The sequence below is a fragment of the Calonectris borealis genome, chromosome 15 (assembly GCF_964195595.1).
Source record: "Calonectris borealis chromosome 15, bCalBor7.hap1.2, whole genome shotgun sequence".
Taxonomy (NCBI): Eukaryota; Metazoa; Chordata; class Aves; order Procellariiformes; family Procellariidae; genus Calonectris; species Calonectris borealis.
The window spans coordinates 16002325-16021611 of record NC_134326.1 but is presented as its reverse complement, the minus strand read 5'-3'; the positions used below and the strand labels follow the sequence as shown (position 1 = coordinate 16021611).

The following is a 19287-nucleotide window of genomic DNA, read 5'->3' as shown; positions in this document are numbered from 1 at the left end:
AGAGGGACCTCCGTCCATCACACTTGATCGCTCAGTGACTTCCCAGCGATCTGCCTGCTCTCAGCCCCATCCTTTCTGCTTCATTTTCCTTGCCTTTATTACAAATATGTTTGATTTTTTCATGCTCCATTTTCTTCCCCCTCTGATTTTTTGTCCTTTCTCCCATCATGGAGCTCTGCCTGATGATCTCCAGGTTTAGCTCACTCTCAGCATCCATTTCCTTCTTCACATTGTGGAGCGTCTCTGGCATCCAGGAACTATTTCCCCCATTGCAGATTGGGTCTCTCCTGTATCAGCTCTACCTTCTTCCTCACCAAATGGATTGATGGCCTCCAGCATCTGCCTTTTTGCCATCTTGCTTCACAAACCGTCCTTGTTTGCCCATCCAAGTCTCCTTTTCTGCTGCCAGCCTCCACATCTCTCTCCACCCAGGACCTTACCTCACCGTGCAAGAGAAAACCACTACAAATATGAAGCAACTTTCCTTCCCCTTCAGTTTGCCTTTGCTTCTTCTCCAGTAATTCCCTCTGTCTCCTCTCTTGCCACAAACACAGAAGTCACTGACCCCCTTGCCTCCCCCATTTCCCCAGTCACCTCACACGTCCCCGCAGCTCCCTTGCTCCCATCCGCATCCCCCTTACGCCTCCCCGTTTCTGCTCAGCTCCTGGTTCTTTCCCCCACAAGGCAAACACATGTTCCTTCTCCCTCACCCTGAAAAACACCACCCCTGACTCCACTCATCACTCCACACCAGTTGCAATCTCTATCTGGGCTTTTCCTGCTCCAGATCCACCCCAGACTGTTCCCCATCCTGCTTCCAACCTTGTGCTCAGCTGGACCCGCTCTTGCCAAGGCCACTTCCAAGCCAAGCTCAGGAGCCATGTCCCTGAGCTGGCCAGGCCTTTAGCACAGCCACCTGTACCCTCCCTGCAAGCCCATCATCCCAGCTCCCCTGGGGGGAGAGAACAGCTCCTCTAAGCACAAATATTTGGCAAAACACGTGTTGACATTAATGGTGAGATCTCATGACCATTGCACCCTAAAAATGCTCAACGTACTCCACCAGAAAAAGCCTGATGGATGTGTGCTCTCACCAGTGAGCTGCTTCTGTCTGTCACCTGGTGAACAGCCTAATTAAATCTGATAATATCAAGGCATGACATCACAGTCTTCATTCTAGAGAAAAGTAAACTGAGGTAGAAAAACAAGAGGTGGCTTGGTGAAAGTAACACAGAACCATTTTGAGAATCAATGATTCCTGACACTGTCATCTGCTCTTTCCACTAAAACACTACCCAAAAATTCTTCTACAAAAATTACATCTCCATCATTTGAAATCATTCATCAGGACAGTGTCCTTCTAAAGAATAGGCTTTTTTCAATGAGAAGTTTGGCTTACATTATGCAGGACTTTATGCAGTTGAAGTGCATAAAGTCCTGCAAAGTGCATAAAATAATCAAAATAGTCTGTTCTGGCCTTAGAAATCGGTTTGTATCTTTACATCTGCTACCCTTGGTAACCAGAAAAAGTTGATGAGAAACATCACCTCAAGCCCAGTCTGCTGGATCTGGTTGTCTCTATCTGCAAACAGACCTAGTTCTCATTCTGAATGTTATTACTCACTCCTTTCTTCTGTGTTTTGGTAGTAGGTGGAAGTATTTTGTGTCCTATCCCTGGGAGCCAACTTTTTTATACAGAGATAGTATTAAATCAGCCCTGACTGGAAATCAGAAAGTGGTAAATTTTCATCCAGCCTCAAAAAAACCTAAATATTCCTCCAAAAGAACATCTCAAAGGAAAAGCTGTCAGTCTTTCACTGGGCTTTGGAAATATCAAGTATTTCCACTTTGAATTTATGATTGAAAAAAAGCTTTTCCCGGTGCACAGGTGAGTGGAGGTAACAGAGCAGGAGGTTTCAGAGAAGACGACTTTGATTAGCACCATGATTAGTGTCACAGTCATGACATTTTTTTGTGCCACCTGCAGTTGAGGAGTGGGTCCTTAGAAGGTAGCTGAAAAATTAAGAATGGCAAATTCTTCTTAAGCTTTAAAAAAAACTCTTTTACATCCTTTTCTATCTTCTCAGAAGCCTTTATGTCATCACCAGCCCACCTGTGTGTGAGAAGATGAAACACTTCAAACCTCCAGTTTCAGATGTAGGTATGAAGATTGCACTGGCAAAACCCACAGCCACGGGGAGTCAGTCCATGGCCCTGCACATCCCTTTCTACCTGTAAAATAGGTTCGTACAGTGAGCAGCCTGGCAGGGCATGGGTGATGGCCTGGTCTATCTGCTCCAGCACCTGGAGGCAGGAGCAGAGCTTTCCTTTTGCTACCTTGTGAATGTGACATCCCCACGGCAATGGAGCCTGCAGCACTATTCAAGGCCTCTTGGTATCACTACAAGGCATGTAGTAAACAAACAACTCCTTTTGGTTAATTCTTTTTAGGAATTTCCTTAAGCCCTGGTGAACAAATGGCACTCTGCTGCCCTTGAGATCTAGTCAATCTGGAGTGAGAGGTGGGTCCAAAATCAGTGAAAGCAACCAGCAAGTTTACAGCTCTGCATTTAGCATCCCTGTTCATCCCTTTCTGCCTTGTTAAATGTTTTGGAATCTCAAACTCTCCCAGCAGGCTATTTCAAACAAATGCAAAGCCCTCCAGTGTCCTCAATAAGCCCCAGCTGTAAACCAAACCCAGGCCTTTTTGATTCCTGATCTATGAGCAAACCATTGGCAACGAGCATTCGACAGCAGCAGCGAGCACAGAGCTCTCCCTCTGGGCAAGACCTTCATGGCCACCAGCTCTCTCTGCTTTTTTTTTGTGCCTCTCTTCCAGTCGTGCCCAGCTGTTTCCTCCTCTCACTGCCTCCGAACCCAAACCCATGTGTTTCATACGAAAAAAATCTCTGCATCCCCCACCCAAGAAGATCGTTTTGCACCAGAAATAGAGCACGCTATACTTGGGATGCAGCCCAGGCATCTTAAAAATAGCTCAGCGCGTAGCTCGTGGTGCCACGTACGGCTCTGCCAGCTGCCTGGACAGACGGACAGGGTGCCAGTGGGCAGGCCCTCCCCGCGCAAGGCCATAAATGACCATGGTGCTCTCCAGCAAACCAATTGGTGCCTGGCAGGGAGAGCAGGGTGGGCACCATCGCGCTATGCCCCGACTCGGCCCTGCCTGCCCTCCCCGGGCCCCCTCTCCGCGCGCCGCCCCGGCAGCTCGCCTTGCGGGCCACATTCCTGCCGCTCATGGAAGGCATTAACACCAGATAAAAGTACGAAGAGCCCAAATGTAGCACCCTGACGTCAGCTGTCCCCGGAGTCTGGAAGGGAAGCTGTAAACAGAGGAACAAAAGGCAGTTATAAATGACCATCGTCGTTGGCGCCCGGGGACAAGCGTTTAAAGAACAAAGAGGAACAAGGGAAGGTGCTGAAATTTGGGGGTTGCTCAGTGCTGAGACGTCTGCTGGCTCCAGGAGGGAGGAAACTCTCCTAAGGGAGTGGAAAGAGTGAAAGACAAAGAGCGAAAGGATTTTTTTCTCCTTGCAAATGACTTTGTTCCTTTCTGTTCCTCCCAGTCAGTAGGAAAGGGTGGGAACTATTGTCCGACACTGTGCAGTCTGCTGTTCAGCTGGCTCCTCGCTCGGCTCCCGGGGCAGCCAGAAATCCTTCGGCTCAAAGCGTCCCGCTGACACAACAGTGGTTCCAGCCAAGCTGCAGCAGCCGACAGGGTTTCAGTGTTTGACCAGCTTCAACCATCCCGCTCCACCTGTGCTAATCTCAGCAGATGCTGCAGGTTGCATTAGTGCACCTTGAAAAGCCCTGAGCAGCTGGATTCCTCATACTCGGCTGCCAATGAGGCATAAAGATGCTTCCAGAGGTCATCTCCTCCCCCGAGGTGCCAGGTGTGATCCGCCTGGGAGTGGGAGAAGCGGCCATCGCACAGACATGGTTACGGGATCCCACCAGGCTGCAGAAGAGCCAGGCTGGCACCCGAACCATCAGCCAGGAGCTTTGATCTCCCAGCAGCAAAGCCCAGGGATGCGGGGGAAATGCCACATGTGCCCAGACACAGACCGAGTTCACAACTGATGCTATCGCAGCCGACACGTGTAGGACTGCTGACTTTTTGTTTTAACAATAAAGACCAAGAAAACATCCTGTAATGTAATATTTAAACCAGCATTTACGTGATTAAAAAAGACCCACCAGACATGGTTATGTGGTTTATGCCATTTGTTTATATCGACAGTGTCCCCGTTGCCTGGCTAATGGGAACACGCACTGGGCACTTTAAACCACAGAAAAGCAGAAAGTTCACACCTTTCTGTTGCATATTTTATATGTAAGAAGGATTGTACATGCGTACAGGATTTGAAAACAATCAGACAGATATAATTTTTAAAATGCTCATTGTGCAAAAGCCCCTGAAATATATATCTGCAATCATCAAGATTTCATTGCAGAAGACAATAAGGAAAGAAGTTACTAGTTGATCTGCAAGTATCACAGAGTATCAGGAAAGACTATTAGAGTTAATGAACATCTGCAGTTTATATCCTCCATAAATTAGAAAAACCTGCCATCAAAACCACATAGTGCTATGACCCAGTTGCCAATTAACAAAACCTTAACAAGATTTGAAAGAACAAGATACTCATATGGAACAAGTTTACCATAGATGATATCTCGACAAGAATTTAGGGAAGACACTGAAAAGCAACCACCTCTTTCTAGTATGTAAAAGACCTGAAAAAGCCATTTTTAGACATCTCCACCACAATTGCTGGGGAACAAAAAAAAACCCTTTCAAATAAAATTAAATTATAGCAGAAAGTCTAAAAATCACACTGTAGTTTATTATTTTAGTACAGGTGGGACCTACATTTGGCTCTAAGTCAAAGACTATAATTTTTTAAAAAATATTTTGTAATGAGAACCTGTTAATTTGTAGCTAACTGGTTACCGAGTTAGAAGGCAACTACGTCATATTAGAGTCCTCTGGGAGTTTATTTTTAAACATGGCCTATAGTTTGGGAACCAAAAGGTATTGAAATGAGAGGGATTGGTGTCATACATAACCTTTTTATGAGAAATGAAGCATTTTCTGTGGCATTCATGATAGTCCCTACACGGTCTATACAATACAGATTTTAGACTGAATTGGCTGATGAAATTACTGTTCCCACAGCCCTGACTCACCCAGCCTGAACACCAGACAGGACCTAGGTAAGATGTAACAACGGGGTTACTAATGTCCACTGTTATTAGCTGTGCTTCATCCCCATTCCCGTACACCAAGCATGTTCACGAGCATCTTCTTGCTCTCCCTGCTAAACACCTTCGACCCTCCAGACTCCAAACCAGCAGCACATCACTGCAGAGCACCCACCTGGAGGACACATCCACCCACGGCCAGCTGGAAGGTGAGCTGGAAGCTGCCCACGGGCTGTGCCGGGTGTCTCATCTCACCCACTCCCCTGCCTGCCAGCGGCACGGAGGAGGGGAAGCCCGGACCAAGTCATTTCTGCGTCTAGCAGGAAACGCATGCAAATGCAAGAACTTGAGAGCACCGCTCAGGAAACCCCCGGCCCAGCAGCCTCCCGGGGACCTCAGCCAGCCCTCAGCCCTGCCGCGGGTGCTGGTGAGGCTCGGCACTAAGGGCTCACACAGCCTGGCACTGCAGGAGGGCTGCGCAGCCACACGCAGCAGCTGGAAAACCCTGGAACTGGAAACTCCCAGGGGGAGGGAAAAAAAACCAAACCCACACCTGAAGAACAGGCTGTCCCACACCATGTAAGGACAAAGAACAAACCTGCCTTTTCCCCTGGTTTTGGCCAGTAGCCTTACGATGATGGAGCCAACTTCCTCTGTGCCAGACTAACAGTGTCAGTTCTACGTAGGACCTTGGCACTGCTCTCCAGACAGGCACAGGTTTGTAGAACTGCACTTCCAAAACGGGAAATAGCTCTCAAAACCAGGAATCCTTTACCCACCCCAGCAGCTGCTACCTCTCAGGTACCAGGATTCATCCCTTGGAGGTTGCCCTCAGCCTGAGAAAAAGCAGGACACAAAGACCTGAGCCAGACCCCAAGCCAGGTCCCCACCAGGGCCAGCTGGCCAGGCTGAAGTCCTCACCGCAATGCCAATTAAATCAGCAGGTCCTGCTTCCCTCCAAGCTCTCAGGTCTCTCCCTTCAGGGCTGCTTTGCCTCCTTTAATACCTTAGTCCCACTTAACCTTTTATGCCCCTGATGGGTGCTAACTGGACCCACCTGGCCAGGCGCCTTGGCCATGTCTCTCGGCAGGGCTGCCAGCCCCCCATCAGCCGTGGCCGCTGGCTCCGCACAGTAGTAAATAGCATGTAGCAGGAAGGCCACACACAGCCCAAACCTCAGGGCTAATTTGTTCTTTCAGCATGAGCAGGTTTGAGCCTGGGTTTTAGCTGTTTTCCCAACCTCCCTTGGATCGGAGCAGATTTGGGGAAGCCAAAGCCCTGGGTGGAGTCTCATTGGCTACACTGGGTGTAGGGTTCTGTCATGGACATCGCTGCTGGACAAGGGAAAGGATAAGAAACAGGTTTAGATGAGGTTTGAGGCATAATGACTTCTAACCACACCAGTCAGTCACACACCACGACCTTTTCTCCTTCCCTATTGCGCTGCGACTCTGCAGAGCTGGGGAGTGGGCTCTCCGGGACGGCACTTAGACACCATTTCCAAATGACTCTCAGTGCCCTTTCTGCTGCCCTGGAGCCAGACAGAGGAAAAAACCCAGGTGGTAACTGGGCAAACTAGATTTGCCTGTGTATGATCTGAATGTAATGTTTTTTGAATGTAATGGCATAACACATCCTTGTAGCCCTGCTGGTCTGATACTGGGGGTGACTAATGCAGGATAGTCCCTAAGCTTGAGTACACCCAGCGCCTTCCGAAGCGCCGGTTACAAAAGAAAGGCAAAAACTTTGAGACAAGGGGATTACCCGAGACGCATCTAATCTGGAGCTCTGTGTCTGTCATGTGATAACTGGGTATACTGTATCCCCTGGGTATTGCATCTTGCCGGGGATATTACACGCGGCTCGTGTGCTGTGTCCTCGGTGGGTTGGCTACATACACCCCTCAGCTGTGGGGACCCGTCTGTGGGTGCTGTATGGAGCCCCACATGCTGCATTTGGTTACACATTACCATGACTTGCATTTTCTCTCTACGCTTTGTAACCTTTGGGGTGTTGGTGGTCCATGCTCTGGCATTTTGGGGGCCCGAAGGGCTTGTCCGCGTCTCCCCATCCCTGCTCTGCGCAGCGCACAATGGCCGTTGTTTGCCTTCGAGGCGGGTGAGCAGCCTCTGGCTTGGGAGGAACAAAGCCCGGAGCCAGTTCCTGCAGACACAAAACATGCCTTTTTATCACTTTGTGACAAATTGGTTTGTCAGCAGCAGGAAGTGATGTTACTGCCGTCCTCACCAAGGGGAAACTCCTCGTGGTTTCCATGGGGATGTATGCAACTGTAGAACTACAGGTTTATATAAGCTGAAAGCCCTACGCACACCTGCTGCGTGCCGGGTTTCTAGGGGTCCTGGATCGGATACAAGGGGCAGGGTCTTGGTCGAGCCCCGCTAGTGTGGGGGAACAGCCAGCTCGTGTGGGAGCTGGGGGAAATGGGAGTTCAAAGCTGTAAAACAGGCTGAACTGTGTGCCTTGATATCCCAAACAAACAAAGCAGGGAGAATAAATGAGGGACGAGAAGGGAAAATGCCTCCCTAACACATCCACAGCGGGCAAAGTTCAGCTCGGCTGTGTCATCAAGGCGTCCTCCAGCTCCGCCACACACGGGCTCTGCCACTGCCCACCTCAGCCCCTCGTGCCTCCTTGCCCGGCTCATACCTCCTCCTCTGCCCCCCACCTCACCGGCTGCCCCGCTCCTTCCCCCCCTGCTCCCAGCGAACCCCCCAGCTGAGCCCGTCCGTCCCCCCAGAACTGCGGCACTGAGGTGACGTTTGCAGGTCTCACTCTGATCTCGCTTCCTTTTCACTGTTGTTCTTGCCCCCTTATCCTCCCCTTGTTTGGACGGGGTGCCATCCTGTCCACAGAGAGTTTCCAGGAGTCTGTGGGCTCCGGGCACCATGAGACTCTGATTACGGGCGACAGCAGCAGGATCACGATAAAGACTTGGAAAAGGACGTCGCATGTCCACTGAGCTGGAAGTGCGTGTCGGTGCCTCGCTGGGACCGAAGCCCTGCTGCCGCTGGCTGGCTTTTCCGCCACGGGCTTTGTGCTGAAGCAGCTCTCTTTTGCGCCCCTCTGTCAGGTGCCTGCTTAGGTTATAAAAGCTGATCGGCTGCCAGGTAATGAGTTTTATTGTTCCAAGAAACACATAAACAAGCTCCCCCAGCTGACGGGGAGCGGATTTCTGTTTGAATTGCGATTAACAGGCAGGATTTTTTTTTTATCAGTTGCATGGCCAGGGCTGCCAAGGTTGTATTTTTCCACTGAACAAGCTCTGCTTTGCTTTGAAGGTGAAAGTTTGTTCCACTGTTTAGTGCAGGTGTAAAAAGGTTCATGTATTCAGAAACAGCCTTGCATGCTTTACAGGGAGAGCAGTGGTAGGTGCAATCCTACGGAGCAGCACAACCTGCCAAGGAACTTTCCACGGATGAAGGGGTTTTGCAGGATTTGCAGCATGGAACAGACTTTGGGGAGGAATATTCACTTTCAGGTTCATGCACACTTTAGGAAAATAAGGGTTTCTAACTTGGTTTCTTAGTGCCCAGGGATCTCTCCTCCTTTTAGCTGCTCCATTTTTTTTATCCCTTGGTGTCAGGTTGAAGCCTGGCAATGGCTGACGCGTAGTGCTGATGACAGAGCTGCATCAGACGGAGAGCTCACGTGGAAGAATTTCGGAGGCAGCAGTACGTCATCCCATCTTTCAAGGGCACCTTCTCCCAGGAGAAGAGTCCTGGATTTTAGCATCATTAATACTCCAGGTAACTTGCAGGATTTCAGTAGGAGTTTGTGGTGCTTTGCTTACCTCCAGTTACATGACAAGAGCACAGCTGCTTTATGCTTAAAAAAACCCTCATCCATAAGCTTAGGATCATAACTGTTAAAATGCCTTGACTTTACACAGATAGTCATAACCTGCTGTATCTGCCCAAGCAAAATCACTTTTGATGGGGCAAAAGTAGGCTCTGACTCCTTGAACATCAGAGGTGCAAGGACTGGTGGCTCCCTTCTGGAGTGGATGTAGGACACCCGATGCCCTAGTGCTCCCCCAGCATCTATCTCCCTCTCACCAGTATCACCACCCTGCCTAGGAAAGCAAGCTTCCAGCTGCATCTCTTCCACGTCAGCTTCCCCTGGTAAGGGTATGTCACAGCAATGGTGCTCCCCCCGTACGCACCCTGCCCCACGGAGATGTGCAGTTCTGTCACACCACACAGCATTAACCCTGCACCGTTTGCTGCCCGTCACCCTCAAGCAGCTCCTGCCTGTGAGCTGCCGGGAGTGCTGGTCTGTTAGAGCAACCCTGCCTGGCTTTTGATATGCCACATAAAACTCTTTTCATGGCCTCAACTGAAACGCCAGATAAAAGTCACTCCAGTGAGAATCTGCAGCAGGAAAGAATTTATTGGGGTCTGGGTAAGAAAATAAGTGACTTGTTGGTTACCTGATCTCTTGTTATGCCCCGATTTATTTACAGAGAGAGCCCGGCAAGCCAAATACTTCACTTCAGGCATCAGAGGCAGTTTGAGTTGCAAAAAGGCATCAAGGAGGTGGGACAGAAGAAGAAAACACCTTGGCACAAACTCACAAGCATTAGAGATCTGTTACCAACAGGTTAATTTTTAGACTTAACCTTTGAAGCATTAAAGTAAACAAGCAGTAAGGAAGCTTCTTCCTCCTTCCTAGGAGGAGGACTACTTTAAATTCACTGTAGCCCTGTGCCCAGAACAGCTGATTTAAACTATTACAGCTCTGTGGCCATCACTGCAGCCAAATCCACCTCAGAGCCGAGAAGCCAGCCTTGGCTCTCTGCCACTGCATATAATTATATGGGTACAAAGAAAACCTCAGGTTAAGAAGCAGCAGTAGTCAATTATGTTGTTTAAACCCATTTTTCTATCTAGTTCAGTCAAGACCTGAGGTCAGCAGATTTCTCTTACAGCTCAGCTCTTTATCTAGGAACTTCCACAGGAGTTTTGGGACTGTAAAATGCAAGACTTTAAAGAATGTATCATCCAGCTCAATAGAAATATCATAATTTATTCTGTTTGTATAAAAAAGTTATAATCATGTAACAAAACTATGTCTTCATAAGAAGAAATATATTATTTCACATCATAAATAAATCAAACATACAACCCTTGGCAACTCAAAAAAGCACTCGCCTGGTGCTTTCACGTCAGTGCTTGGGAAACAAGAAGAGCTGACAGATATATACACACACAGGATTACAGTACCAAAAAATACTGAGGTATTTGGTTTCTCTAGAAATGAAACTTTAGGTTTGTGAAGGCAAAAAAACCAATGCACTAATGTAAAAATAAATAAATAGGACTGTCATATAAAAGGGGACAGCATCAGTGTTGCTCAAAGTGTCCAGGAATGGGAATACTGGTGAGCATGCCACTAAACATGGAGCAGGCTTAGGACGGACAGAAGACAAGGAGGAACAGCTCAGGAAGAGACAGTGTCCTTTGATCTCTGTGTAGACATCCAGATACTGGCTTTAAAAGTCAGCAGAAAAGTCAGTAACACCTAGTTCTCTGGCATGGGGTGGGCTCCTCTCCGTTTACGACACTGTTCTGGGATGCATGGATGGTTCTCCACAAAACACGAGTGACTGATGACACTGTCCCTGTAGTTATTGCACTTCTGAGACAGTAAGTCTGAGTTCTGACCATATTTTCACCCGCTTTTCAGCAGCTCGGGGAAGTGGTGATGGGGCTCTGAAGATAGCTTAAAGCACTGGATGAGGTGTGAACAGGGATGGAGACTGGGAAGTTAAAGACCGTGGTGGTCGATGCTCCTCTGTCCAATACTGACATAGCAGGGCTGCCAGCTTCTGCTGAGCAGTTGGGGGCCAGGACCTGCGACTCAAACTGAAGCAGCTGCCCCATGAAGCTGAAGTTTGGGGAGATGATGCTTCTTCTCTGCTTCACAAACTCAAAGGCTTCATCCAGTTTGACTCTGTTGGTCCTCATGAGGTAAGCAAGGCAGATGGTTGCTGACCGGGAGATGCCAGCCTGGCAGTGCACAAATACCCTTCCTCCATCATTCTTAACAGAGTCTGAAAGAATTAAAATACACAGTTAGCAAACAAGTCCCACTGCTTCCAGAGGTGGGAAAGCACAGGCTGCTGGTTTACATTTCTTTAATCCATCCCTTCCTCAGCCTAATAGGTGCGCCCAGTGCTTTTGAGACAAAGAGAGCCTTTGTCCTGAGGGAACCAGCAATCTAGCTATTTTCATTCTGGGCTCCAATTCCAATTATACTAATAGCTCCTCCAGGTCACTTTAGCAGTCTTGCAAGATTACTTTAATACTGATCCGCTTAAATTCACTAGCTCTTTTCTGCAAGACCAATGCCTCTTGATTCAAGATTTCAAATAGCTTTGTAAAGCTAAGATTATTCCTCCGAGTAGAATAAAATTAATGGAAATGTTCCCCGTATATATCTCCCCAATGGAATGAAATTCCCCAATCTCAAATGTAGGTTTTACTGGGGAAAACATTGCCCAAAAAATCACTTCCCAGGGTACACTTCCCAGAAGAAGAACAGACTGTAAAGAGAGCTCATTTACCTATGAAGTCAATCGCCTCGTTAAACCAGGAGCTGATATCTGCCTTGTGGTTGTCCTCCACGGGGATACTTTTATACTGGTAGTGCCCTTCAAAGTGGTTGGGACAGTTCGCCGAGACATTGATTAACGCCGTGATCCCCAAAGCATCCAGCATGTCTTTTCGGGAGGCATGGTAAGCGCTGCCCAAGTAGAGGAACGGCAGGATTTCCACCGGCCCACCCTAAAACAGAAAGGACAGACAACCGGTTAACTTCGCTGGGTAGTTTTCAAACAGCCTCCCCTCCTCTCGTCGCACGAAAGCGGCACACCGCCCCGTCCCAGGGCAGCGCCTGCTTGCTCCCGGGTCTCGCCCACCTCCCGCGGAGCTGCCCCTCCGCCCCCGCTCACCTGGTCGTAGAGAGGGGTGCCGCAGGAGCTGCACCCCGAGTCGGCGCTGCCGGGCGCGCTGCTGGCGCTCAGCGGCAGGCTGAGGCCGGTGGGGGCGGCCGGCTTGGTGCAGAGCTCGGAGCAGGCGGACGAGAAAGCTTCGTAACCTCCTGCGGGGGCAGAGGGAAGAGAGAGGCGCCGGGTGAGCGCTGCGCGGCCGGGGGGCGAGCGCAGCCCCGCGGGCAGCGCGGCCGGGCCGGCTGCGCCCCGCCGTCCCCTCCGGCGGGGGCCGGTGCGGTCCCGGGGCCACTCACCCTTGAGGAAGCAGATGCGGGCGCCGCGGGCCTCCCTGCAGAGCGTGCCGAGGGCCAGCAGCAGCGTGCTGTCGCGCTTGGGCAGCTCCAGGTCGGCGCTGCGCTCGTCCAGCAGCACCACGGTGTGGACCAGCCCCTGGCGCAGGCGGGCGCGGAGCTCCTCGTTGGGGACGACGTGCTCCAGGGCCAGAGCACCCTTGGCGCGGCGGCGGACAATGGTGCTGAGGCGGACATTGCAGGAGCCGCGAATGTGCGCGGCGTTGAAGGAGAAGAAGGAGCGGCAGTCGAGGACCAGGCACTGCGCGGCGCGCTCCTGCAGCAGCCCCCGCAGCGCCTCGCACTCCAGCGCGCACACCCGCAGGTTCACCATGGCGGCTCCGGCCGGGGGAAGAGAGAGGAAGGCGCGGTCGGTGTCGGAGGTGCCGGTGTCCCGCGGAGGCGCAGCACCGCACAAACCAGTCCGGCCCCGCACGCCCGCGCCCGCCTTATATAGGGCCGCGCCGGCGTTTTCTCAATGGGGCCGCGTCACGTGGGCGCCTGCGAAGACGTCACCTGGCGGCGCGCCAGCACGGGCGCGCCCAGCCCCGCCGGCATGACGTCATGCGCCGCGGGGCCGCCGGAGCGCGCCCGTGCAGACACAGGGACAAACGGCTGCGTACACATACACATACACACCCCCCCTACACACGGATCCACACACGCGTATATACGTACACATTTATATATGCACACACATACACATGTGCACACTCACATAGACTGGGGTGCTATACATACAAACATACATACAAACATACATACAAACACATATATACATATGTAAATAGACACATATATGCATGCACAAGCACTTACCTACACATATATATACACACATACATGTAAGCACATACAGCTGCCTACATACATACACACTTGCCTACAGACACGCATATATACACACACATGCACATATACACATACAGGTATAAATACACATGTAAACATACCTACATATGTGCATACACAATCGTACATGCACATAGATACATACATACATACCCATACACATATATACATGCACAGACATACACAGACAGGTAGACCCATACATGCACAGATACACACAGATGTGCACACATACACACAGATGTACACACATCTACAAGCACACGTACACCCCCACCCCAAACACGCCCCCGCCCCCGTGCCCACCACTCCCAGCCAGGTGCCGTGGGGCTGGGCCACCTGGCTGCCGGCCGTCCCCCGTGTCTGTCCCCCCCAGCAGTGGCCGCTCCCCCCTTTCCCACAGAAGCCAGATCGCTGCTGGGGGCTGGACACTGCTGGAGCAGCAGTGCGGGAGGATGGGGGGGCATGGGTGTGGGCACGCATATTCTCCTAAAATATACGTATAACGAGATGAGCGTACACATACATGTATTTGTGTTCACGCATAGACATATACATGTACAGACACATCGACACATAAATATATGTGTATACATATATTTGTATATATATTTATAATGCAAACATATATTTGAGAGCCGTTCCCATCATGATTTATGTGTCAGGAAAAAAATGTAGTAGACCTGCAGCCTATGCAAAGTTTGTTTTCCACACGGCGAACACCCCAGAAGTTGGGGCTGCCAAGTAACCGGCAGCCGAGTAGCGGGAGCTCTCTTTTTTTCCCCCCTTGGTAGTGCATCAGGGCTTCCCAGAAGTTTTCTTTTCACCATGGGTGACCGGCTTCCACCAACACGCTTGGGTGTTTCTTACTCAGGGCTTCCAGTCAGTGCCGCTTCCACTTCCCCTGCCTCCCCGCAATGATGCCTCCCCGGCCCCGCTGGCCCCCGGCCACTCGCTGCTCCCAGCACCGGCCCTCTTCCCCCAGCCCTTTCCCAGCGATTCCTCTTCCCCCCCGCGCTGCCGGCTCCAGCTGCGCTGCTCCTTCCTCGCCCCTTCCAGCAGTTTTCTGTTTTCCCTTCTTCAGCTGCTCCTTTCGGAGGACACCTCTCCATCCGCCCGTCGCCCCGGGGCTCCTCTCCCACCCTCCTGCCCCACCAGCCTCGTGGGCTGCCAACCCTCAGTCCTCAAATTTTCCAGCTTCTCCCCCACCCACGTCCCCCAGTTTTTAACGACCTCAGACCTTCTTCTAAACCCAGCCGGGCTCTGTATCTGGCCGAGAGCTCCAGGGCTTTCCAGGCTTTCACGGGTGGCCGGGAGGAGGGGACATGGGGAAGGGCACAGGCAGGCGAGTGCCAGCTCCGGCCCACCCGCTTATCGCAGGGTTGTCTCTGCTCTGCTGAGCAGTGGGGCTTTTGCCAGAACTGCAGCCTCAAAGCGAATCTGTTTTTAAAACACATTCCTTAAAAATAAACACGGGATTGCACTTTTCATTCCATTTATTTGTTGTTGTTCTTTTAACAGCGGGTTGGAAACAGATTGCGAGAGAAACGCTCATACACTTCAGTGCTGGGAAATTACTCTGCTCAACCACACCATCGCCCACTCTCTTACCGGGATCCCACAGCTGTCCACAGCGGATTGCTGGGTGTGAATTACGGGGCCTGGCAGTTAGGGTGACACACGTCCCTCCGCAGCACGAGCGCATGGGAGGTGGGCAGGGGACATGGGCCACGCCGCAGGCGGCAGCGGACCCGCCTGTCCTCTGATGCGCTCCGAGCCAACTCCTCGCGAGACCTGATACCGCTGCAACACCGTGCCATGGCCAGGCTCTGGTGAGCTTGCACGTCATCTGTCAAACACCAACCTACCCGGATTTTTCTAAGGAGCTGAACAGCAGGAATTATCAGTGATCGATTGCTTGCCAGCTTTTTGCAGCAGGAGTCAGTATAGCAGATGGCCACAAGACAGGACTTTATTTCCTAGAGAAAATGTCATCCTTTTGATATGGACTTCAGATGCTGACCTTTCTGTAAGTTTATTCCCAGGAATCACTTCACTTTAGTCCTTTGGAGTGTGATGCAGGAGCGATTTAAGGCACCACCGGGCAGGAGCACAGGAGAGGCAAGGGCTCTGCTCAGCCTAAGCAGAGAAGCCCTGCAGGGTTGGGAGCTGGGAACGTCCTGCTCCCAGGGGACTTGATCCGGCTGTTGCACTCCTCCAACCAGCCCAAAGCCTTGTGCGTTCCAGGAGCAGCAGCATGGGTTGGGAGACTTCATCTGAATGCTTTAATGGAAAGCAGTATCTTTAATGGTGCTGTGTCACTAGTGCCTTGTTAGTGGGAACAGCCAGCCCTGCCTCACAGACACAGGCATCCCTATGCCCTGACAGTCTTTTCTCTTCTAAACTCTTCTCAGTGTCCCACACAGAAACAAAGCTAAAAGACTGAGATTTTTTTCCCTAGTTTGGCAACTTCAATTTTTCCCAAGTTTAAAGAAATCACCATGTCTGACATCTGCACAGCTAAGTGAGAATGTGCTCTCAGTGACAACCACCTTTCCAGTCGTGATGTTAACCAACATCGTACAAATATTAAATGTGGGCCAGACACTGTGGGCCAGATACCTTGGCTGCTCTGAGGCAGTGGAGGGAAGGCATCCAGCTGAGGCCTTTGCGCAAAGGGAATTTACCTCCACAACAATGATAATTGCTCTTCAATGGACTTATGTAATTATGAGACTTTTGAATCTGGTCTTGTTTACACCCAGTGCAAATCAGGAAGAAAAAAATTCATCACATGTGGCAGTGTGTACTTAATCACTTATAATCCTGGACTAGCTATTTCCTTGCTTTACTCTATTTTTGTTTTCTTTTCTTAAATAAACCTGCCATAAGAATGAAAGAAGGGAAAATACAAAACACGGCTGAAGTGGCTTTTAGGAGCTCACTCTGACCTGAATGACTTTCTTAAGGGTTAGATTTCCTGCCTTAACAAAAGCCAGGAAATACAAAATTAACCCCTTCCTCCAAAACAATCCGTGTTTGCACTTGGGCCACAATGTCATTGTAAGGGTAATAATAGAAACAAGAGCATGAAGTGTGGGGGTGGGAGGTGATGCTTTGATTTGAGCAGATGGGACCCACCGCCGACATTCAGCCCCCTTTATCCCCTGGGCTTTAACAGTTCCCATGTTGCTCTGCCAAAATATGTACAAGTCCGTAACGACATGAGAGCCCCACGAGTGTGAGCCCTCACTCATGGCATTAGTGACTTCTTGGGAAAACGACTTCATGGCAATTTCATCATGTCACAGCTGAGCGTTGTCTTTGTCTCAGCGGGACCGGAGACCTGGCTGGCTTTCTCCAGAGGCCATGGGTCTCCCGCTGCAACCTGGTTGATGTTTATCTCGGAGGGTAATAGAGGGCTGCAGACAGCTTCTGCATTGACTGAGACTGATGCCAATTTGTTAGCAACTTGGTGACAAGTGTAGATAACCCCTGGCCTGGAACTGGCCCATTGCACAAACCGGTTACCCAGTAATACTGGTTATTCAGGCTTTTTAACTAGTCACTCATGGCCAAAATCAGTACTGAACCGTTCCAGCAAAGTCAGAATTACAGCACCACTGGACCTGACCTGAGCTTGGGTCTTGCTGCCCTTGGTGCAAGTTTTGTCTGAATAAAGATATGAAGGATCAAGCCTCAACACTTGAGACAGAGAACAAAAATGCATGCGGGAATGTTTGGAAACTGTGCTGGATGCATTTCTTCAGCATGTGTAACATTTTCTCCGAATTCAGTTTCACAACCCAGCATTTCCTTTTGTAAATATTTGGACAGATTTTACAGACACACAGATTCACAAGAAACAGAAAGATGTGGGGGAGACAGAGAAAGAAAAAGAAGGGAGGGAGGGAGGGAGGGAGGGAGGGAGGGAGGAAGGAAAGAAAGAAAAAGAAAGAAAGAAAGAAAGAAAGAAAGAAAGAAAGAAAAAAGAAAAGAAAAAAAAAGAAAGAGAAAGAAAGAGAAAGAAAGAAAGAGAAAGAAAAAAAAAGAAAGAGAAAGAAAGAAAAAGAAAGAAGGAAAGAAAAAGGAAGGAAGGAAGGAAGGAGACAAAAGGATTCAGTGATGAAAGGTTACAATAACCAGAATACAAACAATATAGAATTACTGATGACTCATACTACAATGAAAACATTATTTTTTATTCATTTAAATCCTAAGATTTAACCCTTTTGCCAGGGTTTGGCTGAGCTCAGACTGCCTCAGATTCTTCATGTTGGAGGTGAGGAGGTGGGCGAATGGGGAGGCAGAAGGGTCAGTCCCGACAGCATGAAAACCAGCTCTGGGCTGGGGTCTCACTCCTGCAGAGACAGGCTGGAAAACCTGGTACAACCTTATTTCTGTGTGCCACGTCCAATGCATAACTATTTCTTGCTGAGTGGAAAATTGTTGGTGTAGTGGCTCAGGTATTTCGGCTGAGGACGCATCCTGGCTACAGATGTACGTTGAGGAATAAGGAAAGCCCCTTTCTCCCAGCCCTGCCTAAGGAAATCTCAGCTCACCGTTCGCCTGCCCGCCCCGGACTGCTCGCTGCCTCCTGCTCCCAGGGCTGTAGGCGGGGGGGGACATCAGGCGCTGGCAGCGGTGGGTGCCTTCCCTGCACACGCATGGACCATAATGGTCACTCCCTGGACTCCAGGCTCCTCACCATGAGCCTTTCTCTGCTGTTTTTTTTAATGCAGAGCCATGAGCTCCCTGTCATTTCGTGATGCTGCAGGCAGCAAGCCACACGCTGCCAGCTCCAAAAAGTGATAGCCCCCGGAGCCAGCCCCGCGCTGCAGCTGGGGGCTCGCCGTCGGCTCTGCATCTGCCGCTCGGTTACACGACCCGAGGCGCCCAGACAGCGTGCCTGGCACCATATGACCCCATACATATGTGTGTGCCTGTCACAGGCCCTGACATACGGCATCTCATGGCCTGAAACCCAAGACACTTGAGAAGTCTGCAGCGCGGACAGTCCCGTCGTAATTTTGCAAGTGGCTCCATGTCTGCTTGAGCAGCTAATGCAAGTCAGGAGTTCTGCTTTCTCTTCCAGTGACTCACCGAGCTGCTTCGGGCAAGTTGCTTAGTGCTGCGTTTTAACATGATTACAGGCATTAGACAGCCAGTCTGGGATACCATGGATTTGATATTCAAAATCATTAAATACCTGCCTCCAAAGGAAAATCTCTGGGAATTAGTGGCACTGATAGAGTTCACAGCACCAGGATCAGCTCAGCAGGGCAAATGGTTTAGGCAATTTAATCTTACATTTAATTGCCTGTATTAATCTGCTATGAATCATGCCATGCACTAGGCATAAGAGTATTTATTCAATAAAATCACCGTATCTGTAAAGTTCTCATATTTCAAGATGAAAGGTATTAGATATATAATAAAATATACTTATGGGAAATTATTCTTCCTACTGCTTGAATGTGTATTTTCTCAATAACATCCTCTAATGGCTAGTATGGCAAGGCTTCCGTGGGGGAGGAGGGTGAATTTGAATAGAAAATAAATGACGTACCTCACACCAAGAAGCAGGGAGAGGCGTGCTCTCCTATGCAGAAATGTGAGAGCCGGGTTTATTGCTAGTCATGTGATGTCAGTGTTTTGTGGGCACAGTGACTATGTATGAGCTTCACATTCCCAGAATGATCAGCTCTCATAAAGATTGAGATAAGAGCTGCTGAGGCAATGCCATTTGTAGATTGTTCTTCTGTTCTTCTTATCTTTACAGAGAGATGAAGGTTTCATAAATGTACATGGCACACAGTAACCAAAAGAAGGGCAGAGGGGCTGATTTTGAGCCTGGGATTACTCCGACTTGTGCCTATTAGGATGGAGCAGAGCTGGAAGGGATACAGCTGG

The 19287-nt window shown here is 50.0% G+C and overlaps 1 protein-coding gene across 2 annotated transcripts; it reads right to left on the bottom strand.

Annotated features, from left to right (window-relative positions):
* Window positions 1-10246: 10246 nt before the first annotated feature.
* DUSP1 (dual specificity phosphatase 1) lies at window positions 10247-12942 on the bottom strand. 2 transcript variants are annotated; one of them, XM_075164398.1, is made up of 4 exons: window positions 12487-12942; window positions 12194-12342; window positions 11807-12026; window positions 10247-11293 (listed from the first exon to the last, which is right to left on the bottom strand). In XM_075164398.1, the coding sequence occupies exons 1-4, from the start codon at window positions 12854-12856 to the stop codon at window positions 10923-10925; spliced, it is 1110 nt and encodes a 369-aa protein (XP_075020499.1). In that variant the 5' UTR covers window positions 12857-12942; the 3' UTR covers window positions 10247-10922. The 2 variants fall into 2 exon arrangements, with proteins under 2 accessions (XP_075020499.1, XP_075020500.1); XM_075164399.1 differs by having other exon boundaries at window positions 12194-12939.
* Window positions 12943-19287: the final 6345 nt, after the last annotated feature.

Excerpts from the sequence above, each read along its gene's own strand:
- DUSP1 (XM_075164399.1), bottom strand. The coding sequence starts at position 12,856 with ATGGTGAACCTGCGGGTGTGCGCGCTGGAGTGCGAGGCGCTGCGGGGG. Across the intron at positions 12,027-12,193 it reads GCACCCCTCTCTACGACCAG|GGTGGGCCGGTGGAAATCCT; the intron begins GTGAGCGGGGGC and ends TTTCTGTTTTAG. Across the intron at positions 11,294-11,806 it reads CGAGGCGATTGACTTCATAG|ACTCTGTTAAGAATGATGGA; the intron begins GTAAATGAGCTC and ends TAATTCTTTCAG.